We start from the raw sequence: 27,526 nt of genomic DNA, 5'->3' as shown, positions 1-27,526 counted from the left end.
TCAAGAAGATCCAAGTTCAAGTCCAGCTTCAGACACTTACTAGTTGTGTGACCCTGGACAAGTAACTTAATCTCTGTTGTCTGTAGTTTGCCCATCTGCAATAATGGAAAGAATATCAACCTCCCTGTGTTGTAGTTAAATAATATTTACAAAACTCTTAACTCAATGCCTGGCGCATACTGCATTTTTGCTGTTTGGTCATTTCAATTATATCCAAATCTTCATGACCCCATTTGGGGTTATTTTAGCAAAGATACCAGAGTGATTTGTCATATCCTTCTCCAAATTATTTTATAGATAAGAAAACTGAAGCAAACCGGGTTAAGTGACTTGCCCAGGGCCACATATCTAGGAAGTATCAGAGACTGGAACTCAGGAAAATGAGTCTTCCTGATTCTAGGCTCAGCAATAAATCTACTGTGCCACTATCTACTCAAATACTATATAAATATTAGTTATTAGAATTATCATCATCATTTCAAATCTTGCTCCCAGATACTATCTATATGACAAGTAACCTATCTTTTCTCAGCCTCCATATCTTCATCTATAAAATGGGGGTGATAGTAGCTCAAAAACCTCAATGGGATGTTTTGAGAATCAAATAGAACAAGACAGAGAAAGTGTTTTGTAAACCTGAGATCACTGTATAAAGATTAGCTATTATTGTTTCACTTGAATTCTGTGGCTTCCACAGTACTGATTTATATTTATATTGAGATGAATTTTTCACACTATGTGAATAGAAAAAATTAGGTCATGTCCCAAAGTGACAGGAAATATATAGCTAGCTTATCAATAACAACTTCCTTCTAGTCCCATATTAACAAGGATCTATTTATATTAGGTTTTCAAATAAAACATCTTAGTCAAGGGTTTTCCCCCCTTTTCTTCTAAAATTATATCAGTACATGAAGGACATAGAACTTCTTCCAGTGATGCAGATTATAATTAATAACTAGCACTTAAACAAAACTTTGGGCAGTTAGGTGTCACTGGCCTAGAGCCAGGCCTGGACACAGGTCGATTCATCTTCCCAAGTTCATATATATATATGGCAAACCAATCTAGTATCTACCAAGAAAACCCCAAATAGGATCAAGAAGAGTTAGAAACAACTGAAAAATAATTGAATAACACATAGACCTTTAGGGTTTGTGAAGCAAGACTACTTCATATATATGTATGTGAACATATACATATATGTTTTGATCCTCACAACTACCCTGTGAGCTAAGTATTGCTATCCTTACTTCATAGATGAGGAAACTAAAGCTGAGCATGGTAACTGACTTGTCCTAGTAATAGGATTTAAAGTTAAGGTCTCCTTAACTTCCAATACTATCCTCATATGTTGACCTAACTCCTAGTAATGAACCTATCTGAACCTAGCTAGGTTAATATTTAATTGGAAAAAGAGTTCATTACCAGGCCAGTATTTGATGACTTTCCAACCTGTAGAGCATGTCTGAGGCTATACTCTATAGTCTGGCCTTTAAGAATTCCAGAGTTACTTCAATAAATACTTCAAGAAGCATTTATTCTACTGTGAGTCACCAGAACAAGACTCTAGTGCAGAATTAGAAATAAAAATATAACCAGAATGAGTTATTTAATACAATTTATGAGAAGGCATTTTATGCTCACTCCCTAATTAAATTTAGTTTAAAACAAGTTTAATTGTTCAAGAACTTCTTGGTAACTCACATTTTTATAGCACGTTACAAATGTTATAATTTACATTATCTCATTTGATGAATAGGAAAAAAAATTATTCTTTGGCCCTGACCACAACCCCGTGAGATACATAATATAAAAATTTTCATCTGCATTTTGAAGAAACAGAAACAAAAAGTTGAAAAATCTTTCCCACAAACGAATGTGAACTATTTGCATTTTTGATTTTCTTCCCGAGTTATTTTTACCTTCTGAATCCAATTCTCCCTGTACAGCGGGAGAACTGTTCGGTTCTGCAAATATGTATTATATCTAGGATATACTGCAACATACTTAACATATATAGGACTGCTTGCCATCTTGGGGGGGGGGGGGGGGAGAGTGGAGGGAGGGAGGAGAAAAAACGAAACATAAGCAAGTGCAAGGGATAATGTTGTAAAAAATTACCCTGGCATGGATTCTGTCAATACAAAGTTATTATTAAATAAAATAAAATTTAAATTAAAAAAAAAAAAAAGAAAAATCTTTCCCACTTATAAAGTGACAGTACTGGGACCCAACTGACATCTTCAGGGTGGATGATCTTTTGGCACTACCATGCTTCCTTTCCATATGTATAGATTAAGTTCTTCACGCTTGATTAAGTTCTTCTCTCTTTGGAACATACATATCTATCCTAATGGGAAAGTCACATTTATACTTTTTACTTCTTTATACCTGTTTCTTTAAAAGGCAGATGATAATTTTTGTATTATCTACCTCATGGGGCTGTTTTCAGGACCAAAAAATATATTTTCCTATTCATCAAATGAGACTTTGAGTCTTTTAAATACTCTTTCTAAAAATGTTCATTTCCTTCTTTTCCCCTGCCCTCACCAGAAAAAGAAACACAGAAATATAAATTGTTAAAGGTAGAATTAATAAAATCAAGGATTTCCAACATATATTCAGATCTTGTTATTTTTGAATGCTCCAGTACTTTTGTGATTTCATGTCCCTCCTATGCAATACTGACCCATAATTGAGGATTCAAGTTTCACCTTGGATACTTATTATCTCCATGGCCAGGACAAAGTCATTTTCTTTATCTGAGTCTCAATTTCCCACATCTATAAAATGAAAGGGAGAGAGGGGTTGGACTTGATGACCTCTAATCTCTAGTTTCTAAAGAATTTGTACCAGCATAGTATAATACTATCTGGTAGGTTCTGTTTAAATACACACATACATATGTACATACATACATATATATATATATATATATATATATGTATATATATATATATATATATATATATATATATATATACACATATACATATATATACATATAGATATATATATATCTGATTAGATTTCCTATTTCCTTTGGTGTTTTCATCTAACAAAAGAAAGGGGGAGATGTTGGAATCCTTACTAACTGCTAACTAATTAGAGTTGATCTAATCTTACAGGAAGATTTTGGCCAGAACCTGAAACAAGGTACTAAGTAGAACTAATTAATACAAGGCTTGTGTTCACACCTTTACTCATTGGAGTCCACAAGTATGCTAGCTTCACAAAGTACACTTTCTAACTTCAAGGGAGTCCACACCTCCCTTAAAGCTCGTTAGGCCAGATATATATATATCCATTCCAGAGGGTAGAGTTGATGGAGGAGAGTCAATTACCTGCTCCTCAGGTGGGGCTGATATAGTGTGTATATACACACAGGTATCGTGTGTATATATATTCCAGACTTATGCACACATATATACATGCATATGTTTACATTTCCTGAGAGATGCTAACTAATATTTATAAAGTGTTTTAAAGTTTGCAAAGTATATTACATAAATATTCTCATCTGAATCTCAGAATAGCCCTATAAGGCATATATTGTAAGTATTTTTATCCCCACTTTACAGAAAGAGAAAACAGATTCAAAGAAGTTCAGACAAACAGAAAATATCAGAGGATGAAGTTGATCAGTGGGCTTCCCAATTTCAAGTTCAACATTTAGTAATAATAAAAGAAAGCTTCCATTGACTCTATAGTAACAACCCAAGCATTGATGTGGATTGGCATATTATGTCATCATCTTTAAATGTTGCCTTTTATTATGACTAAGAAATATTTCCACCAAGTGAGGAGGGTGGAAAGGGGTTCTCATTAATGAATAATCAGAAATCTACAGCAGTATCACTTTCATTGTAGGCAATGCTGGGTCGAAGCAATGGAGAATCTTCAAGAAAGAAGGATGAAGAAGAAGTTCAGAGCAGACACAGATTAATCCCCCTTGGAAGAAAAATATATGAATTCTACAATGCACCTATTGTGAAGTTTTGGTTCTACACTGTAAGCATCTTTCTAATTTTTTTAAAGTATGATAGACCCAAAAAGAGTCATTGCCCCTTTAAAGGAAACCAATGAAAACCAAGACTGAAATTTTTTAACTCCTTTCCAAGGGTTGAATTCAATTAACAGAGAGTCATATGACTAGTTTCTTTGGTTTACATTTTTGCTGGCTTATTAAAAATGAGAACTATTACAGAAATTCAATCAATAACTATTAGAACTTAAGATTTGAATCCTAGTTTCCCATGATTCCAAATTTAGTATTCTTTCAACTAAAACACATTGCTTGCCATAGAATGCTCTCTCTTGTTAACATCTGCCTCCAGGAACCTATAGTTCCTTTACAAGTTTGATTCAATGAGGCTTTCCCAATTTCCTTAGTCATCGATGCTCTCTCCTCTTCCCCACAACACAAAATTCCTCGGTTTTTATTTTGTATTTGTCTTACCTTTAGTCCTATCTTCTTGTTATCACTTCCTCCCATCTAAACTCCTTGAGAAGAGATGTTTTCACTTGTTTTTATATCAACATCATTACTATCTATGCAGATCAGACTTCTTTCTGGACTTTTAAGAATGGACTAAACACCAATTGTGACAGTATAAAAGAAAAAAGGGAAAAAGAATGAAACTAGAGGGAGTGACCTGAAAAATTATGAAAATGATTGATGGAGTGAAATGAATGGATTTATATATAAAGTTACTAAGCAAATTAATTTGATTATAGTTATTTTCAATATTAAGTATTTAAAAACATTGGGGTTTTGTTTTGTTTTTTAAGGATAGATGGAAAGGATAGAATTTCAATAGGTAAAGAGGAAAAAGGGGAAAACTGCAGAGATAGGAAAGAAAGTCATGGAGCCATCTATCCACTTTGGCTAAAACACAGAGTAAACAGAGTGATAGAAGAAAAGAACAGAAAGATAAGTTGGCACTAGATCATGGAAGGCCTTGAATGCCAAGTATCTGGACATCTGCTGTATAATCCATCAGAAACCACTGAATATGTTTAATCGTAACCACATTCAGGAGGAAGATTAGTCTGGTAGCAATGTGAGAAAGAAGATTGAGTAATAATGATAGAGAACCAGAGAAAGAATCCAAAAAGTTTGTGGGTCATTAAAGCAAATATAATTCTGAAGTTTTCAAAATTAAATCCAAAAAAGTCTATTTGTGATTGTTTGGCATATATTTAGTAATTTCTATGATACAGCCCTAATATTAATGATAAAAACAACGCCAACACCAACACTCAAAAAAACCTGAAATGTGGGTAGTGCATACAAAGAATCAAATTTAATCTGGTATCATCAAACAATATTTCTTTTGCTTTATAACCATTAGACATTTTGTAAGTTGATCCATCTCAAGATTGCTCACTGACAGCTCATGATCATGACAAGAAGGGTTGTACAACAATATGCATACCCAGAAAATATTTTCTATCAGGCAATCAACTGTCACTTAAAATGGGAGGAACAAAAGACTTTTTTGTTGCTTTTCTGCTTATATCTTTCATTGCTACTTAAGCACATGTTAACAATAAGAATAAAAAGGATAGATCATATTTAGATACGATTTTTAAAATTAGAAAACACTTTGTTCAAGAAAACTGGCTGTTTTGAATTAGGCAGTGACAGTATCAGTAAACCCCATTTCATATATAATGAATCAAAGAGGTCAAATGATGATCTTGATCACACAGCTAGTAAACATCAGTGCTAGCACTCAACTCTAGGTCTCCTAATTCCAACTAGTATCAAGAATCTACCTCCCAGACAGAGAGATAATAGGCTTTCACAGGAAGCCCTAATCCCAGATTGGATATTCCCTTTTTTTTCATCTCAGCCTCTTCTCTTTCTCATCTTTTTTTATTTTTCTTATCTGCTTTCTAAAGATCACAGTTCTGTCCAACCAACGCCCTTCTCTCACTACCAAGACACTCAAATATTCTCCACCTCAACTGGACAGTTCCTTTCTTCCCTTTAATTTACTCAAGGAAAAAAGATGTGTTTTTTCAGGTCATATTGGTAGCTCAAGAAAAGTAGATAAATTTAGATAAAAGCAGATTTACAAAACATAGAATTATTAATTTTCAGAATTTGAGAATCTAGCTGAAAGATATTACTTATCTGACTAGAAAAAGTCATTCTAGTTTCCTGGGCTACATCAGAAGCTATCTAACTAGTTTCTAGGCCTGGCCCTGCCATGTGGCCAAGTGTCATGTTGCTTCAACAAGGCCCATGTCTCTAAACCAATTCCCTAGCTTGTCCAAATTTGTTTTTGCTTCAAAACTGGAATCCTTTCTCCTTACCTCCCATCAGAGGCCCTGCTTCCAGGTATCATTAGTTCTCCACATTTTTTCTTAAAGTTGGATAAAATACTATATGGGTCCAATTAAGATTTTAAGTTCTGTTGCTGGCATGTGCCACTTCCTCAGAATCACACAAATGATTCACAGCTCCTCTTCCTTCCCTGACATTTAGTACCTATGTGACAATGGGTCAAAATTTACTTCATTTTTCATCTATGAAATGGGAATAGTGATAATTGAATTATCTATTTTTTCAGGGTTATTGGGTCGAAAGCACCTTTCAAACGTTAAAACACTATATAAATATTAGTTGTTATTATTATTATTATCATTTTCCCCTTAATCCCTTTAAGATCCACAAGAAAGCTTTTTGGTTATTCCTTATTCTTATTACAAGATTGGTGAATCTCCTTTTTAAGACATATCTCCCTGATGACATTCTCTTTTTAAAAAACTTTTTAGTAAACACTATTTTTTTCCAGTTAAAGATACTAAAAGCTAAAGAATGTTTTCAACATTCATTTTAATAAGATTTTGAATTCCAACTTTTTCTCCCATCCTCCTATCTTTCTTCCCTATAATAATAAGCAATCTGATACAGATTATACATCTATAACCATGATAAACCTATTTCCACATTAATCATGTTACAAAAGAAGAAACAGAACAAAAGGGAAAAGCCATAAAAAATAAGAAGGAAAAAATAATTTTTTTCCTATGGATATAGATAGCATCTTCCTTCATAAGTCTTTGAAATTGTCTTAAATCATTGTATTGCTGAGAAAAGCAAAGTTAATCATAATTGAGCATGCTTCTTGTTGTTACTGCATATAATGTTCTGGTTCTGCTTATTTCAAACAACATCAGTTCATGTAAGCTTTTTCAGGTTTTTCTGAAATCGCCTATTCTTCATTTCTTATAGCATAATAGTATTTCATTATATTCATATACCACAATTTGCCTTTGATGATAATCTTTAAAAATAATTAATAATATCAATGTTTTGCTTATATTCTTTTACCATTGTCACTGCCCCCAAACTCCCTAACCTCTACTCCCAACATAGCCCCCTATTCAACAAAAAGGTTAAATGAAGTAGATCCACATTGTAACCAAGCCTGACTCTTTGTATATGGCCTATATGATGACATTTTTTTGTACCACTTCTTTGTAATTCCTAATTGGTAATATGTTCCAGTCACAATTCACACACCCACTATTCTTCTCTCCATTTTACTTTGGCTAAATTTATAGTTTAATTCTTTGGTAATTATTGTATTTCAGGAATATATACAAGAAAATTCACTTAAATGAATAATGACTGTATAATGCATCAATCAATCAATTATTGCACAAACATTTATTAAGTATTTATTATGTGTCAAAGGCATACTAAAACCTATCTCTCCTTAATAAGCTAATATTCGAATGGGAGAGATCACACTGAGAGAAAGACCAAAAAAAAGAGAGACAGAGGGAGAGAGGAAAAGAGAGAGGGGACTGAGAGAGAGATGGAGAGAGGGAAATGAAAAGAAAGAGACATACAAGATACATTCTGAGTAGATGAAAAGCATTCTTGGAGAGGAACACACTAGTGTTTAGGGACCTTGGTAAAGGCCTTGTAAAGAAGGTAAGTCAGTAGAATTTGATTGTAGAGTTTATGGAAGAAGAGTCCAAGCAGAGTATGAAAAGTTCCCTAAATATGAAGAGACCATAGATTGAAAAAAAAAAAAATCAAGTTTTCTGAAGCTTAATATAAAAAATAAGAGAGAAATGGCTACAAAATAACCCAAAAGAAATGATCCCCTTTTGTTAATCTAGTATATATTTATAAAAGAAATGTTCTTGAAATGCTTTAAAAAAACCAGTTTCTGTCCACTTTTCCTGGATTAAATACATTGTAGAATAATGCAATGGTATCGTGTTATTTTTAGATTCCTTTGTTTATACAGTATTCAGAACATAAGGAAAATTTGGAACCATAAAAAAAATTGGAAGCAGTAGCAAGAATGAGATACAGACTTTTAAAAATAGAATATTCACTTAGCTTTGGGGATGATGAGATACCATTTTTTCCCTTTAGTTGGACAATCCATAGATTTTCTTCAGATTACTGATAAGTAGATCAAACTAAGAACCAAAAACAGGACAGTGGTTTTCTGATCAATAAAAATGGCCTAATTAGACAACCTCTTCATCTTCAACCACTTATATTTACAATGTGAAGGCAGACCTTGGAGTGGTGAGATGAGCAATCCTAGAGTGCCTGCCTACATGACAGATTAGATGGTTTATAAAACATTATAGAGATAAGATGTTTCTTTTCATCTCATTCAAGTGAAGTCCAATGAGATACAAACTCTGTGTATTAAGATGTCAGAGGGAGGATAGATTGTAGTGAAAATTATTTCATCCCAAGTAAACTGTACCTAAATTAGGGAAAAGATGAAAGAATAGCTTATTTTATTGCTCTGTTCTTCTCTTTGTCAATCTCTCGGAAATGTGCCTACTACTTTTCTCAAGACTCTGGAAAGTACAATGTGACTTGTTTTTCTGGTAGGAAGAGGCAGACTCACTCAAAAGAAATCTTTAATCTCTTTGCTTCTTCTTACCAAGTTGGATGTAGAAGCCAATTAGCCCCTTTTTGGTTTCAAGAGGAAAAAGGCACAAATCCAATTGGCTGCTCTATTTTCCTGTACTGAGCCAATTTGCCTGTATTTAGCTGGGAAGGGTCCAGATTCAAAGCTGGAAATGACACCAGGATGCAGAGCCACACATTCTGTATTTTCATTTCTATGACAAATGATTTCCTTTCACTGACAAACAAAATTTACATCTTTCCTCCAACTAGTGGAAAAGATAGCCAGAGTAGGATAAGTAGGCAGCAAAAACCCTGGCCTGAAGAAACCCAAATTCTAGGTAGTTCGTTATGATCTTGATGTTGCATATTGAATAATTTCAAAATTATACATGTGACAGGCGAAAGAAAAACCAAAAATACAAATGAAAGGAAACCTCTACATGACTCCTGCTGATTTTAGAGAGAGTCATTTGGTCATATTGCTGCTTACAACTTTTATAAGACCTACAAATACAGAAGAGAGACAATTAACAGTTAAAACACACAAGATCAAATTAAATCTCCATGAAGCCCCCACAAAGCTATTTCTGAAACAGGATTTTTTCAAGACAGTGATAATTGGAAACTGGATACACTGGAAAGAATTCCAGCTCTCTAATTACAAGTTAGGTACAAATTATGCTTCAGAAACTTAGGTATGTGAGAAACTTAGATGTGACCCTGGCTAAGTCACTTAAATTACCTGAGAATCAATTGCCTCATTTATAAAAATAAGGGGATGGACTAGGTGGCCTTTGAGTTTTCTTCTAGACCAAAGATTATGATAATGAAAGCAGGTCCAAAACTGAAATAAGTGAAGTTGAGGATAGAAAATTTGTCAAAAGAATGGGAGTAAAGGGAGTTGGGGAATGTAACTTGTGAAATCTGATGATTGATAGGTTGTACTAATGCATATGAGGAACCAGAGAAGTCAAATGAAGTCTTGAGAAAAGAAATAGTCTCAAGAAGATGAATTGAAGCTACAGATAAAGAGAGGTGACTTAAGATTGAGAAGGAAAATAATGATTTGAAAAACAACATTTACACTGACATTTTAAAGTACGATGGTTAAATGATAAAATAAAAGAATTAAAATAAGACAAGATTGGCACAAAAATAAGGGAGGTTAGCATAACAAAGAGAAAGAAATCAATGATTTAGAACTATATGTCTCATCAGGCATGATGAGGGTTGATTTTTAATTTAGGCATTTATTCCTACTCAATTAAATATGCATTTATTTAGCATATATATATGCTAAATATATACATATATATGTGTGTGTATGTGTGTGTGTGTATATATATATACATATATATATGTGTGTGTGTATGTATATATATATATATATATATATATATATATATATATATATATATATATATATATATATATATATCCAGCACTATACTAGGCATTGGGGATACAAAGGCAAAAGTGAAACCTCAAGTATCTTATATTCTTTAAAGAATTTTTGAGACTCTATTTGATCCTGGCCAAAAGGGAGAATGGCTCTATCATTCTATAAGATTGGAGAGCAAGAAAGAACCTCAGAGGACATCTAGTCCAATTCTCTCATTTTTTAAATGAACAAACTGAGGTTTAAGTGACTTACCAAAGATAATAGAGATGATAGGAGGGACAGGAGTTGATTCCAGGTCCTCTGCCTCCCCATCCAAATGCATTTCTCTTGTATCATGATGTTTCCTAACAAAATAAATACAAAGTAACTGACATAAGGACTCAAGGAAGCACTTAATTTATTTAGTGTTTATTATATGAGAGTATATACTATATAGTTGTTGGGCATGTAAAGACCAAAAGTCCCTCTAAATAATCTGTTAGAGGCAAGGTTAAGTACATACTCACAAACCAAAGAAATTCATAATCCAATTATTCATATTGGTAAATAGAGAAGTATATTAGCCCTTCCCAAAAAAAATTTGGAGACAATTTCTAAATAATATCATATGGATATGTTTAAATAACCAAATGAACACCACCAAGTCCCTCAAAGGCCTCAACAGTTTCAGTGGAGAGTCTTTATCTTCCTTTGTTAGCATCACATTAGGAGTAAACTGTAAGCCTAGACATACATCTCTTCTTCTGGAAGTAGTCCAGAATAATGTCCAGAACATCATTATTGGAATGTTGGAGGCAGCTCTAAAACCAGAATTCTAAGGACCTAGTTCTGTCATTTATTCAGGCTTGATGTTGGGATGAAATAAGGTATTGAATATATATCAAAGGGAGGTTTATTTTGCCCTAAAAGAGCAAGGATATACAACAAGTATACTAAGCTTCTCTGGACAGAGCCCTGAAAAATGTGTTTAGTTGAGAGGACAAAATAAAATAAAGAACATGAGGACTCTTGCAGTTTCACACCCAACAGGTCTAAGAGGCCACAACTCCACCTGGTTGGGATTTTTATGTATTTGATGACCAGGAAGCTACATCAGGGGAGCCAGGCATCCTGGGGCAGCTTTGTCTCCTTTTAGGGAAAACTAATACTTAAGGATTAGAGCAGGAGGAATAACTTGGCCTCTCCATTTTAGGTGGGGGAGGTAGCCTAATCAGTAGAGAAAAAGTAAACTCATCCAAGAACACTCAGGGGAAAAACCAACCAATTAGGAGGTCAAACTATTTCAGAGTGGATCTGTTTCATTTTCAGCTTTTAGAACTTATTTAGGATAGCTATCCAGCTGGCATTTTAGAATTTTAAAGAAGACTTTCTTGTTAATTTTTCATAGTATGGTTGGTTCACAATAAGAATAATACAAATTTAAATCAAGGGATTATTTATAGTTTATTCATCCCCTGGACTAATCACTTAGCAGTTTTTCAGTTCATCCAGTCAATATCACTGGAATCCTTTCCTCTTTAAAAAAATACCTTGAGATGGATAGAAGCAGCTACACCCAAAGAAAGAACACTGGGAAATGAATGTAAACTGCTTGCATTTTTGTCTTTCTTCCAAAGTTATTTTTACCTTCTGAATCCAATTCTTCCTGTGCAACAAGTGAACTGTTCTGTTCTGCACATGTATATTGTATCTAGGATACACTGTGACATATTTAACTTGTATAGGACCGCTTGCCATCTAGGGGAGGGGGTGAAGGGAGGGAGGGGAGAAGTCGGAACAGAAGTGAGTGCAAGGGATAATGTTGTTAAAAAAAAAACTTTCCAGGCATGGGCTCTGTCAATAAAAAGTCTTTAAAAAAAATTCCTTGATTCAATAATTCTGGTTCTTTGTCACCCATTTCCACTCACATACTTTTCTGGAGTCTGATTGCCCTATATCAAAAGGCTGCACAAAAGTAAGGTAATGCTCCTTTTTGTTAATGGACAGAGAAATTGTCTTTTCTTCCTTTACAGCTGGCATACATTGGCTACCTGATGCTCTTCAACTACATTGTTTTAGTGAAGATGGAGAGCTGGCCTTCCACTCAAGAATGGATAGTTATTTCCTATATATTCACTTTGGGGATAGAGAAGATGAGAGAGGTAACTGCTTCCCTACAGGAAAACCTGGGATAAAGGAAATGGAAGGGGAAGCTGTTAGTTATATTTATGATCATACTGGGGTACTTGGGATTCAAATTTAACAAGAATCCACTTTTCCAAATGCTGTCCTAAGAAGACCTGAATTTCTACCAGAGCTCTCATTTCCTTTTTCTCATTGACAACTCTATGGATACTCTGCTCATTCAGATGTTTAACACATTGACATCAGTAGAGAGCCAGAACTCTGGAGAAGCATACTTGAAATAAGGTGTTAACTCAGTGGAATTGATGAGATATAGGAGAGATGAGTTCTCTGGATCACATATATACTTAGTCCTTATTATGGTGATATAATGGTTCTCCAAGTTCACACATAATCAGTATGCTGTAATGATGTAATTACAGTAAGGTATATAAGGGCTAAGAAGGACTGGAAGATAGACATTTTATCTTTGACCAGCGTCTTGATGGCTCTCATGCTTCCTGCACTAAGATCAAGACTGGGCCAAAATAAAGTATCTAGACTCTATTCTTGACCATTCTCATGGTGTCTATCCTGCTGAGAGCAAGGCTTGTCCGAAGGATCTCCAGAAAGTTAGCCTGGACATTACTGATATCCCATGATACATACCCTGAGTCTTTGCTATTTATTTTCAACTAACAAGTCCACTTTCCCCCAAAAGTCCTGCAGACAATTATCTTTTTCCTTGTTAGAGCATTTACTTTTTATCATCTGTTAGATTATTTCTTTATACAATTCTTTACACTATGTCCCTACCCTCAAAGTGGGGTTCTTTGGCTACTTCTTAGAATCAGCTACTGTTATGTAAATGTATTTCAGCATCCCATTTTCAATCTTATCTTCAGCACCATGTGACTTTGAGCAAGCCTTTCAATATCCCTGAGCCTGAGTTCCCTTGCCTCTTTCTTTGAGAACTGTAAACATATCAGCATTACCATAGAAAGGGTATTTCAAGTGTCCACCTTACAGTTCCATTCACCAACTTTGTAACTTCTCCGGACCAGAATTCCCTTCGCTAGCCACTACTATATGTTTTGTTTCAGTCATTAGATTGTAAACTCCATGAGGGCAGCCATTGTACTTCTTCCCCAGCACCTAGCACAGTGCTTGACACTATAATAAATTCTTAATACTTTTCATTCATCTGTTTTCACCCTTATTCCCCTCCCCTTAAAAAAACACAATATAACATCTATAAATTTACTCTATAATTTACTCATCTATAAATCGAGGGAGTTGGATTAGATGACCACTAAGATCCCTTCCTTCTCTAAAGCTATAATGTTATGATATCCAGATCATTCACTTCAAGCCAATTTTCCTAGAAATAAAGAGGTCTTATCAATTGCAAAAGGTACCAAAAGTCAATGTTGTAGACATACAAGACCACAAGAGGTTCTGCAGGCTGCTTCCCAATGCCAGCAGTCCAGTTTCAGAAATTCATACATTCCAAAGAGAAGAAAAAAAGTATAAGGGAAGCTGAGGAGGACAGAGCTTGTCCTGAACCTGCCACACCTTTCCTGGTATAAGGATATAGCAGTCACAATGAGCAGTTTTCTAAAAAGATGTCAGGTTCACTTAGCTTCTAAAAGCTCCTCTCAGGTGTCACTATCACAGGGTTATAATAAATGGTCTAATGGATAAGAAAGCTCATTGAGCTCTTTGGAAAAAAGGTTCTCTATAAATCTAAAAACATTATCACCACAATCACTACTGCCATCACCATTCATCATTATTGCTAAAATTGGCCCAGGGGTTCTTGTACCTGCTTTCACCTGCTTATAAGAACCATAAATTCTGCTATTTCTTCTCCCAGAGGGAAGAGACAAAATCCATCTGTACAAATGTACAAACTACATTACTGTTATCTTTATCTATGTTATTCCTTTGAACCCTGTTAGGTGCGTGCTATCCCATTTTATAAATTGAAGTTCCCAAAGATTTAGTGACTTGTTCATGGTCACACAACTAATAAGTGTTTAAGGTGAGATATGAGCCTAAGTTTTCTGGTTGTAAGTCTAGTAACTCACCAGCCATGTCATCTTCTAGTAGCATTAAGAATACAACATCCTTTGCAAGTTGGCGCTCAGAAGCATGGCAAGTCATTAACTGTAAAATGGGAATAAGGGTATCTAATTCCTGTGGACTTCTCTATTTGATATAGTTGCTCTGAATAAAAACATTCTTAGAGCAGTTTAAGCAACTCAGAAATAGAGCATTGTAATCATCAAATACTTAAATCCAGGTTTCCATCCATGGCTCACTAAGACAATAGTAGCTTTATGGATTTCCTATCCACAAACTATACACATATGGTATTTGCCACATAGAGAGTTTGAAATTGTATAGTACGCTAAGAACCAAAATATGATCACTGTCAAAATTTTTTTCAACATCAGTCAGTTGCTGGCTTATTTGCAATTTTATTATCAAACATTACTTCCTCTCAAAAGGAAGAAATTAAGGGAAAAATCCAGTACAATGTAGATGATATTGCTCCAACTGGAATGAGAGAGAAAAAGGAAGCAAGATATGGCTTACTCTTGTTTCCTTCCAGTAGGAAGAAATTAAGGCAAGACTCCAATGCAATTAGATAGCATTTCATTTTATTTCATTTATTAAAAGGAAGAAGAAAAAAGGAAGTAGCATTGACCTATATGCTTACTCTACTTCCTCCCAATAGGAAGATATTAAGGCAAGATTCCCAAGCAATGCAGATGAAATGTTCCAGTTACAACAATAGGGGAGATAAAGAACAAGCAAGATAGATCTATACCTCCTCTCAACAGGAAGAAATTAAGCCAAAATTCTAATGCAATTAAATGGAATGGTTCCAATTACTAGGATAGGGGAGAAAAATGAAGCAGTATAAACCCTATATTTGGAAAGAATGTAATTGACAAAATACCAAGGATTTTAAGACCCATGTATATGTTTCACCACAAATTATACAAGATACATTGTCAGTCAACAAGCATTTATTAAACATTCTGTGCCAGACATGGTACTAAGCACTGGGGATACAAAGAAAAATAAAATTACAGTACCTGACCTTAAGGAGTTCATTTTCTAAAGGGGAATATAATAGGGAGGAAATATAAAGTGAAAAAAAAAATTAATCCACAAAAAAGATTCAAGAACCTAATACTTAAATTTTTAAATTTTTGATGTGAAAAAATGAGAAAGGAAAAGAAATATTGTTTAATGATTCTAAAAGTATTTTCCTTACAACCACAAGATAAAGCAAATTGGGAGTGGGGAATAAAGTTGGCCTTATTTTATAAACGGGGAAAAAAATTCATAGAAGCTTAGTGACTTGCCCATTGTCATCCAATAAATACGAGGCAGCACCTGGGTTCAAATTCAAATCTTCTGGCTCCAAATACAGAGATCTTTCCTCTACTCTCAAGTGCTTTTCATAAGCATCCAAGTGCAGCATTCAAATGCAGCATCAATGAGAGGCTGTGTCTACCAACAACTTTCAGAGAAAGGCTCCAACCCTTTCCTCTAAGATCTAAGACTTCTGTTGGTATATCACCATTATATGTCCTGAGTTTCTGACATTTACATCCACATGAAGACACTTATCATGAGACTGAGAGTCACAATTCTCAGTGTCCTCGGCACACACACACACACATCTTTGTTCAAAACTCAGATCCCAAAGACAAAAAAATCTTTCATTTGTTTCACTCAGGTGTTTATGACTAAAGATTCTCTGATTTAACATGCTTTTCTCCCCATTCTCTGTATTGATGCTTCTGTGAGGAGTTGCCCAAGCAAGAAATAGAGTGAATTTTACATGCTTTAGTCTTGAGGGTATCAAGAATCCTGAGAGTATTGGGCATAACAACAAGGTAAGGTTGAACTTAAGCCAGCCCCTCAGTTTTCACAGCACAGATGTCCCTAGTGGAGGCATAACAAGCATGGTAGTCTGGCTAATTATTTTTTATAAAAGGAAGAAACCCTAATGAGATCAATCTGGTGCTTCATGTAACCAAAGCACTTCAAAATTCTCATCCAAGATAATAATAAAAGCAGATATAAAGCACTTTAAAGTTTTCAAGCAGTCTATATATATCAACTCATGGATCTTAGTAGATTCTAATTCAGAAAGTATTTATTTACACTTAATATGTTCCAGTTAACTATACTAGGCATTGGTGATACAAACACAAAGAAAGAAATGATCACTACTTAAAATGAGTTTATATTCTAATGGGGCTTAGATGTATAGTGCATTTATCATGTAGGTAGAAGATTACTTCAAAAGTAAACTTTCAAAAGTAGAGGAAAATTGAAACTTAATGTCTCTCCTCTCTATCTTTCTTCAGATTTTGATGTCAGAGCCTGGGAAGCTGTTTCAAAAAGTGAAAGTATGGCTTCAGGAATACTGGAATGTCACAGACCTCATAGCCATCCTCCTATTTTCTGTTGGAATGATTCTTCGTCTACAAGATCAGCCATTCCGAAGTGATGGGAGGGTCATATACTGTGTTAACATCATTTATTGGTATATCCGCTTGTTAGACATTTTCGGCGTGAACAAATACTTGGGCCCTTACGTTATGATGATTGGGAAAATGGTAAGGAAGAGTTCTAGTTTTTTCTTGGGTATTCTAAGGAGAGGGGTGATAGTAGAAAAAAAAGAATGAGGATTAGTTAAATCTGTTGTAATATACAGGCCCAATGGCAGATATTTAATCTTTCATCCAAGGACCAATCTAGCTAAATGCAAGAGAGGTTCATCACCAGAAGGCTGACCACCAGGTGATGATTATTTTCGGCCACAGCTTATGATATCATCTACAAAAGATGCCATCTGTATCAGTGGAGGGAGTACCAACACAATGAAATCATGGATCCTTGAAGTCCTAAGGTAAGTTGGCAGAGTATAAAATAGACTTGGCCATGATTTTTCTGATTTCCATCCCTCAAGGTCACTGAATCATAGAATTTTAGAGCTCAAACATAGACAATCTAATCTAATTCCTCCTCTTTTAAATTGCTTCAGAATTTAAACTTAGTCACATAAATAACTATAGAATGATTCTCCAGTGAGGAAAGAAGTCTCTGCTCCAAAAACTTTTATTGAACTTAAATTCTCTCTTCTACATTCTAGAGGCCAAAATATCTTTCCCATGTACTGATGGGAGAAAGACTTTCTCAAGGTCCTATTGTATTGACTAAAAAGGAAAAAAGAAAATAGCCAAAGTTATAATCAAAGATCTTGAAGAGACCTCATAAACTGGTCATTTACAACCCCTTCATTTTGCAAATTAGGAAACCAAGGCTCAAACAGGTTAAGTAACTCCAGAGTCACTAGCTATACTACTTTCTTCCACACTGTTACTCTCTCATTTCTGTGGCCTCTGGAGAGGGGAATTTTGGAAATCCAGGAAAGGTACTAAGGCCATTCTCTGATAGAGACATGCTCATCTACAGTTTTTGTTTTTATCCTTGGCACACACCAGTTCCCTATCAGGGCTGTGCAGTCAGGATATCACCCTAGAAGAGCAGCATCACTCTATTTGTACAAAACTCCTGCCTGTTTCCTCCCACAGCCACTGTGGGAAGCATCAGAGCTGCTTTTAAAGCAAATTTTCTCTTCTGGATATGTCATTTAGTATAATGAATCACCTCTGTTACATTGCTGCAGCTATATTCCCTTGAAAAATCTGTGGAAAAAAAAAAGTTTGCTAACAGGCCCTACGAACTCTTCTTCCCTGTGGGGATACCTTTTTGTGGGCAATTAGCCAAGATTTTTTAAAGTCACTCTTCACTTAAGTTTAGTGCACATTTATTTGATCCTTGCCTTTGGGTCAACCAAACAGTATTTATCAAACGTTTCCATAAGTGTAGCACCCTGCTGAAAAGAATCCAAAATTGGGGGCAACTAGGTGGCACTATCCACTGAGAGAGCACCAGCCCTGAAGTCAGGAGAATCTGCGTTCAAATCTAGTCTCAGACACACTTAACACTTCCTAGCTGTGTGAACCTGGGCAAATCACTTAACCCCAATTGCTTCAGCAAAAAAAAAAAAAAAAAAAAAAAAAAAAAAAAAAAAAAATCCAAAATTAATGGGGTCCCTATCTCTAGTTGTTGCTACTTAGTTCCAGTGATATCCAACTCTTGTGATTCCATTGGAGTTGTCCTGGCAAATATACTGGATTTGTTTGTCATTTCCTTCTTCAAATCATTTGACAGAAGAGGAAACTGAAGCAAACAGAATTAAGTGACATGTCCAAAGGTCCCACAACTATTAAGTGTCTTTGCCATAGTAAGTCTTTTTTTTTTTTTTAATTGGCAGAACATATGCATGGGTAATTTAAAAACACTGATCCTTGTGATCACTTCTGTTCCAACTTTTCCTTTCCTTCCCTCCACACTCTATGGCAGGCAGTCTCATACATGTTAAACATATTAAAGTATATCTTAAATATAATATATGTGTACATATTTATACAGTTCTCTTGTTGCACAAGAAAAATTGGATTTAGAAAGGTAAAAATAACCTGTGAAGAAAAACAAAAATGCAAGCAGTCCTAACCCGACTCTAACCCTAAATGTGCGCGCCTCCCGACACTCATTTCCCAGTGTTCTTTCGCTGGGTGTAGTTGGTTCTGTTCATCACTGATCAATTGGATTTGAATAAATCCCCTCATTGTCGAAGATAGCCCCTTCCATCAGAATTGATCCTCATATAGTATTGTTATTGAAGTATATAATGATCTCCTGGTTCTGCTCATTTCACTTAGTATCAGTTCATGTAAGTCTCTCCAAGCCTCTCTATATTCATCCTGTTGGTCATTTCTTACAGAACAATAATATTCCATAACATTCACATACCATAATTTACTCAGCTATTCTCCAATTGATGGGCATTCATTCAATTTCCAGTTTCTAACCACTACAAAAAGGACTACCACAAACATTTTTCCTTCTTTAATATCTCTTTGGGATATAAGTCCAGTAGTAACATTGCTGGATCAAAGAATAGGCACAGTTTGATAAGTTTTTCAGCATAATTCCAAATTGTTCTCCTGACTGATTAGATTCGTTTACAACTTCACCAAAAATGCATCAGTGTCCCAGTTTTCCCTCATCCCCTCCAACAATCATCATTGTCTTTTCCTGTCATCTTAGACAATCTGACAGATGTGTAGTGGTATCTCAGAGTTGTCTTAACTTGAATTTCTCTGATCAATAATGATTTGGAGCATCTTTTCATATGAGTAGAAATAGTTTCAATTTCATCATCTGAAAATTGTCTGTTTATATTCTTTGATCATTTATCAATTGGAGAATGGCTTGATTTCTTATAAATTAGAGTCAGTTCTCTATATATTTTGGAAATGAGGTCTTTATCAGAAACTTTAACTGTAAAAATCTTTTCCCAGTTTATGACCTTTTTATTTTCAAAACATATGCAAGAATAATTTTTTACCATTGACCCTTGCAAAATCTTGTGTTTCAATTTCCCCACTTTCCCCCCAATCCCTCTCCTAGATAGTAAGTAATCCAATATGTATTAAACATGGTAGAAAATATATGTAAATCCAATATAGGCATACATATTTATACAATTATCTTGAGTAGTTATATTATTTTTCAGTTGTACCTTTTCCATTTTTACAATGACATAACTCTCATTTTGGTGAGTAACATAAAATGGTACCAATATATTTGCCCAGGGAGCAGTCCCAGGTAATATTAGCAGGGATTCATTACATTTTCTTTTTACTAGGTTGTATTATAACTTTCTGATTCCTCTGTCATTCCAAAATAAAAAGAGAAAAGTAAATTGAACATGTAGTATTGGTTGCAGTGGAAATTGTTGTTTTACATGTGATTTCTAACATCTTTAGCTAGGTGGTTGGTTGACTCATTGACCCAAGACAAGAAAAAAAAAATTGTCAGAAGACTGAATATACAGTTTATAGACCCTAACCAAAGATTAACAAAAGAAAGCAAAACACCAATTTGAACAGACAAAGTAATACTGAGAATCTCTGAAACAATGGGGAATGTTCCTTTTAGGACTAGATAAGCAATTATTAAGTACCTACTATCACCACGTGAGCTGGTGGCTCAATGGATAAGAGCAATGGCCTTAGAATCAGAAACACCTGAATTCAAATTTACCCTTAGATATTTCCCAGTTGTGTATTCAGGAATATTAAACCCTTCTTCCCCAATTTCACTCCTCAGAGGTGTCTCTGAGTATAACAGAAAGTTGGAATTCAGTTCTTGCAATAAGAGGGCCAACATGCTATCTGGGCAGTTCAGAATAGAATAGCGCATGGTAAGGACAGAAAATTACTTATATAGCATCAAGATGGAAGTATACTCCCCATTCCTGTTGATTTTTAAATCCATTGAATGAAAAGAAAGTAACTATTGACCAATGGTTAGCAATGCTGTCTCCTTCCTATGGGTCATATGACTTCCTGAGACTCAGGGCTAGGGTTTGACCTTTTCTGCTCTGAGTCCTCTGAGAATGACTTCCTGAACCTCAGGCCTAAAGTATGTCTTGCATTTGAGAAATATTTATTTATTTCATTCAAGCAAGTCACTTAACCTCTGATTGCTTGACAAAAGAATACATTGGAGAAGGAAATAGCAAACCATTCCAGTACCATTTGCCAAAATATAACCCCATGAACACTTGGTCCACAGGGTCAGTATCAAAGATGTTAGACTGGGAATACACATACACAAATAAAATGGCTCCTGACTTCAAAAAGCTTACATTCTATTGAGAGAAAATATCATGTACTCAGGAAAATTGTGTGTGTGTGTGTGTGTGTGTGTGTGTGTGTATGTGTGTGTGTGTGTGTGTGTGTGTGTGTATTATGAAATTCCCTATGGGTAAAAGAGGGTGAAGTACTAGCAATATGAACAGGTAGGATATGGTATATGAGAAAACTAAGACTTCTATTAGGCTGAAATAAGGAATGGGTATGTGAAAGATACTTAAAAGATGAAAAGTCATATATAGGCAACAGCAAAATTAGTTCGAATGGAATACTAATGACAAAAGTGTGTGGAAGGATAATGTTTAATATGCTTAGAAATATAGAATCAGACTATGAAGTGTTTTAAATACAAAACATGAGGGTGTTTTTTTTGGTTTGTTTGCTTGTTTTGCTTTTGTAGGGCTCAGAGGAACCAATGGAACTTCTGAAATCTTTGTGTAGAGGAAATTGTGGAGAGAAGAGAGTGCATTTAGGAGGCTATTGAAAAAAATTCAGAGAAGAGTGATGAAGGCATAGTTATGATATAAGTAAAGAATAAGCAAAAGAGGGAGCTATGTTAAAGATATAGTATCAACAAAAAGATGTAGAATCAACAACTGATATGTTGTGAGAGGATAAGGAAAAGGTCAGAATCAAGGCTTATTCAAAGGTTGCAAATGATGATGCCTAAAAGAATGATGAACATATCAACAGTAACAAGGTAATTAGAAGAAATAAAAGGTTTGAGGAGAAAGATAGTAAATTAAGTTTTGGACATGTTGAATTTTAGAAGCCTACAGTTGGTGATGTAGGACTGGAATTTAATAAACAATGACTAGCTATAAAGATGATATAAAGATTTCTGAATAGAAATTATAATTAAACCCACAAAAGTTAATGGGATCACCAAGAAAGTATAAAAATGAGAAGAGGGCTCAGGACAGAGTCACAGAACACCATCAGTTAGGGAGCTAAAAAATAGATCATGACCCAATAAAAAAAGGTTTTGGAAGAGCAGATGATAAGAGAATGAAGAAAACAATGTCAAAAAAATCAAGAAAGAGAGCATATTTAGGGGAAGGTGGTCAGCAGTGTTAAATACAACACAGAGTACAGAAAAAATAGAGTGATAACAGGAAATCACATTTAGCAACTGTGAGATCATTGAAATCTTCAAAGAGAAAAGTTTCAACTGAATGATGGTTTCCATATATTTGCTGGAATTATGTATGCTTGTATATATGTATTTATATAAACACTGAAAGAAATATATGAAGAATCTGTGATTTTGAACCAGTAGAAAACTCTCTCCACCAAGGTAGATCACAATTAATAACTTAGTTGGTAAGTTCTAAGGAGTTGCATGAGGCAGCTTGCCCAGAGTTATATAGCAAACTAGTATCAGGAGGCAATATTAAACGTAGACCTATAAGTTTGGTATTCCATATGTATGTCACTGCTGCCTCTCTTTTTCCCCTCTTTTCTCTCCTCCCCAATTGAACTAAAAACTATTGAAAATGCAAATCAAAATGCATGTCCTCTTTTGTCCATCCATCTTTAATCAATCTATACAATTATAACAAGGAGGATCAGTTACAACTTTTTCTAGCCAGTTGAACTCTTCATAAATAAAGGACAAAAGACTGGTACTCAAAAGAAAAGAGAAAATATGGGAGTGGGGAGGGGGGAACAGCAATGAGCTATCTCTGCATACATAGTAGCCAAACTAGAAAGATTGGAAACTATTATGCAAAGAAAAAATATTTAACTGATCTATTGCACCAAGAGCAATGGTGCAATATAGAGGAAATGTCAAAGTTTCCAGAAGCTTAGATTCAAATTCTCTCTGTCTCTCTCTGTCTCTATCTCTGTCTCTCTCTCACACATACAGTCACACACACACACACACACACAGTAAACAGCACTGTGATTACTGTGTCAAATTAATTTCAAAGTTGTCTTGAGAATTGATTGATTTAAAACTTATTGAATATCAATGGACATCCTCAGGCCTAATGAAGGACATAGGAAAATTGCAATTACTGAATGCTAATGAAACAAATTAAACAATGAAGAATTTCTTAATTCTAATTGTGTCTTAGAATTTGTTGGTAGAACTGTAATTAGGATTTCTTTGAGAATGTAAACTGAAGGCAAGGATTTACACATAGTAGGCACTTAATAAATGCTTGCTGGATTAGAGTTAATTGGATAGGTGTCATTGCCCTGCTTCACTGAAGTTTGCTTCCTATGAAGAGCTATTTGATAGTAAGTTTCCAAAAACGGGTAGTGGTTGATTTAAAATACACAAAATAAGTAATTATCTAAAGATAAAGTTAGGCATAGGTATAAATCTAAGAAACTGAAGTAACATTGGAAAAAAAAGTTTAGAAATTGAGTCAAAATCAGGACATATAGAATCTTATAGCAATAAGCATAATTATTATTGCTATTGATACTATAGCTAGTATTTATAAAGTTCTTTAAAGTTTGCAAAATAGTCTACATATGATATTTCTTTTGATTCTGAGAATAACCATGTGAAGTCAGTGCTATTATTATTATTATTATTATTATTGCCTTTTTCATAAGTAAAGGAACAGAGACTGGGAGGGGTTAAGTAGCTTACCCAAAGTCATACAACTAATACATACATGTGACAGAAATTGATTCCAGATATCTCTAACTCCAAGCTCAGCACTCTCTCCATTCCATTATCTAGATAAATGCATATAACTCTTCACCAGACACAGTTTCACTGCTCCAGGAATTTCCTTCCCTTAATTCCAGAGTAGAAAAGTTACCCTAGGAATATGAAAAGTATGGGCCACCATATGCAACTGGTTTATAATAGAGTGAAGTGAGATGCAGCCAGAGAAAGGTGATCTACCATGAACATTTAAGTGCATTGTTCCAACCCCATTCACCCACAGAAAATTCAACTTCTAGTAGCTTAGAGCGAATTAAAAATCTTTCCTGCTAAAATAGACTCTCAGATTTAAGCCTGAGATTTTCCAGGTCTAGATCAGCATCATAAATATCCCAACTACACCTGGGTCATTGTTTCACACCAATTTGTTTCACAGGAAGAGAAATAATAGGATTCCTATTTTGCTCATAAATGAGAAACACATTGGCAACACTCGCCTTTTTCAAGGCCACAAACACAGCTGCCAATGACCCCAAATAAGAACCTGAGATCCTGACTCATCTGTGTGGGTCATTGGGGTCAGGCTACATGGTACTGAAGAAAGATCACTGGTTCAAATCCTGGCTCTACAAATTCTACCTCTGTAACCTTAGCCTGGTTCTTTGGCCTTCAGTTTCTTCAACTGTAATGTCAAAGAAGTTTCACCAACCCTAACCTAGATCTCTGATCCTAGATCTGATTAGAATACTAAGTGGCAAATAGAAAAATTACATAGGGGGAAGAGGAGGAGTCACTCTATAATGCTTTTGGTTTTCCTTCATTTTTAAACTATTGTTAAGAGCCTTCATATATATCTTTCACAAGCTTGTCTATTTTTAATACTAGCATTTATATAATGTTTTAAGGTTTGCAGAGTTCTCTACAAATATTATCTCATATGATCCTTACAACCACCTTGGGAGATGGGCACTATCAATATTCCCATCTTACATATGAGAAAACTGATTTTTCATAACCCTATCTGGAATTTTCTTGGCAAAAGGTACTAGAGTATTTTGCCATTGCCTTTTCCAGCTCATTTTAAGTTGAGGAAATTGAAGCAAACAGGGTTAAGTAACCAGGGCCACATGTCTAATAAGTATCTGAGGCCAGATTTGAATTCACTAAATTCCCAATCCAGTGCTCTATCCACCATGTCATCTAGCTGCCTCTCCTGACCATAAAAGCTAATATACACATAGTATTTTTAAGGTTTGAAAAGTACCTTACAAATGTCTCATTTTACAAACTGGGAAAACATCTTCACAGTTAAAGTTTCTGATAAAGGCCTCATTTCCAAAATGTATAGAGAATTGACTCTAATTTATAAGAAATCAAGCCATTCTCCAATTGATAAATGGTCAAAGGATATGAACAAACAATTTTCAGATGATGAAATTGAAACTATTACCACTCATATGAAAGAGTGTTCCAAATCACTAACGATCAGAGAAATGCAAATTAAGACAACTCTGAGATACCACTACACACCTGTCAGATTGGCTAAGATGACAGGAAAAAAATGATGATGAATGTTGGAGGGGAAATCGGGAAAACTGGAACACTGATACATTGTTGGTGGAGTTGTGAAATGAATCCAACCATTCTGGAGAGCAATCTGGAATTATGCCCAAAAAGTTATCATATTGTGCATACCGTTTGATCCAGCAGTGTTTCTATTGGGCTTATATCCCAAAGAAATACTAAAGAAGGGAAAGGGACCTGTATGTGCCAAAATGTTTGTGGCAGCCCTGTTTGTAGTGGCTAGAAACTGGAAAGTGAATGGATGCCCATCAATTGGAGAATGGCTGGGTAAATTATGGTATATGAATGTTATGGAATATTATTGTTCTGTAAGAAATGACCAGCAGGATGAATACAGAGAGGCTTGGAGAGACTTATATGAACTGATGCTAAGTGAAATGAGCAGAACCAGGAGATCACTTTACACTTCGACAACGATATTGGATGAGGATGTATTCTGATGGAAGTTGATTTCTTTGACAAAGATTCAATTTCAATTGATAAATGATGGACAGAAGCAGCTACACCCAAAGAAAGAACACTGGGAAACGAATGTGAACTATTTGCATTTTTGTTTTTCTTTCCGAGTTGTTTTTACCTTCTGAATCCAATTCTCCTTGTGCAACAAGAGAACTGTTTGGTTCTGCACACATATATTGTACCCAGGATATACTGCAACATATTTAACATATATAGGACTGCTTGCCATCTAGGGGAGGGGGTGAAGGGAGGGAGGGGAAAAATCAGAACAGAAGTGAATGTAAGGGATAATGTAAAAAATTACCCTGGCATGGGTTCTGTCAATAAAAAGTTATTAATATATATATATATAATAACATATATATATATATTTTAATAACATATATATATTTTAATAACATTATATATATATATATATTTTAATAACATATATATATATATATATATATATATATCATTTTACACATGAAGGAACTGAAGTAACTTGTCCAGGGTCACAAAGCTAATAAGTATCTGAGGCTGATATGAATTCAGGTCTTCTTGACTCTAGGCCCTGCATTCTACTGCCTAGGCCAACCTAGCTGCCTGTGGCTAGAAACCTATCCAGACTTTCCTTGTCAGAAAATTGATATATTTCCAATTTTTTCATTGAAATCAGCATTTATAAACAGCTAATTATGTGGGTTTTCTCCTGTCCTTTTCCCCCATCCCTGTCTCTTCTAGATGATAGATATGATGTACTTTGTCATCATTATGCTGGTGGTGCTGATGAGCTTTGGGGTGGCTAGGCAAGCCATTCTCTTCCCCAATGAGGAACCTTCATGGAAGTTGGCCAAGAATATTTTCTACATGCCCTACTGGATGATATATGGGGAAGTGTTTGCAGACCAGATAGACCGTAAGCAAGTTTATGATTCTCATACATCAAAGTCAGGTATTTAACTTCAATCCAGTGATGTCTTTTCCAAGATCATTTATTTGTTCTCAATAAATGGCTCAAGAGAGAGGACTATGTTGGAACTTTAATTCTTGGAGGAAAATCAATCCCAGAAGGTACACAGCTAGGAGTAGTGAAACCTTCCTTGGGTACTTGTTTCTGATGGTGTGACTCAGGTCTGACAAATTTTCTAATTTCAAAGAGATGAATTACTTTTTTAAAAATTGATTCCCTTTTTGGATTTTAAATTCTAAGACCATGTGTTGAGTGTGTGGATATCAGGAATGTGTTATGCTACTTCCAATCATTCTTCCCCTTTAAAAAAAATAAATAAATCCATGGATTTTATTTCAGAATAAATTCAACATGACCTTGAATATTCCATTGTGGTAAAAGGAATCTATAGGATGTTTTCCATATACTGAAATCAGTTCCCCAATTTCTCTCCCCAAATTTCTTAAATGATATGCTACTACAAATTCCCTGGAATCAGCAAATCCTGAGGTTTCATTTGCTGGGAATATGGAAAATGCTTTAGGTTATAAATTTAAGTTGCACATCAAGGATAAAAAACAGCTTTAGCCAGAAATGATGCTATGTGAGAAGCTAAACACAGCAGGACCTAGCCATAGAAGGCCTTAACATATGCTGATTTCCAGGGGGCCCCATCCCTTTTTAATGGTAC

General features: G+C 34.9%; 1 protein-coding gene across 1 annotated transcript in view; it reads left to right on the top strand.

Annotated features, from left to right (window-relative positions):
• Positions 1-27,526, top strand: part of TRPM3 (transient receptor potential cation channel subfamily M member 3) — a 700,360-nt gene that overhangs the window by 613,345 nt on the left and 59,489 nt on the right. Inside the window, exons 18-21 of the mRNA XM_051962081.1 lie at positions 3,874-4,014; positions 12,323-12,451; positions 16,808-17,059; positions 26,628-26,802. Coding sequence (XP_051818041.1) covers positions 3,874-4,014; positions 12,323-12,451; positions 16,808-17,059; positions 26,628-26,802 — 697 coding nt within the window. The remainder of the gene's footprint in view (positions 1-3,873; positions 4,015-12,322; positions 12,452-16,807; positions 17,060-26,627; positions 26,803-27,526) is intronic.

Source organism: Antechinus flavipes, chromosome 1 (assembly GCF_016432865.1).
Source record: "Antechinus flavipes isolate AdamAnt ecotype Samford, QLD, Australia chromosome 1, AdamAnt_v2, whole genome shotgun sequence".
Classification (NCBI taxonomy): Eukaryota; Metazoa; Chordata; class Mammalia; order Dasyuromorphia; family Dasyuridae; genus Antechinus; species Antechinus flavipes.
This window is presented reverse-complemented; position numbering and strand designations above follow the sequence as displayed.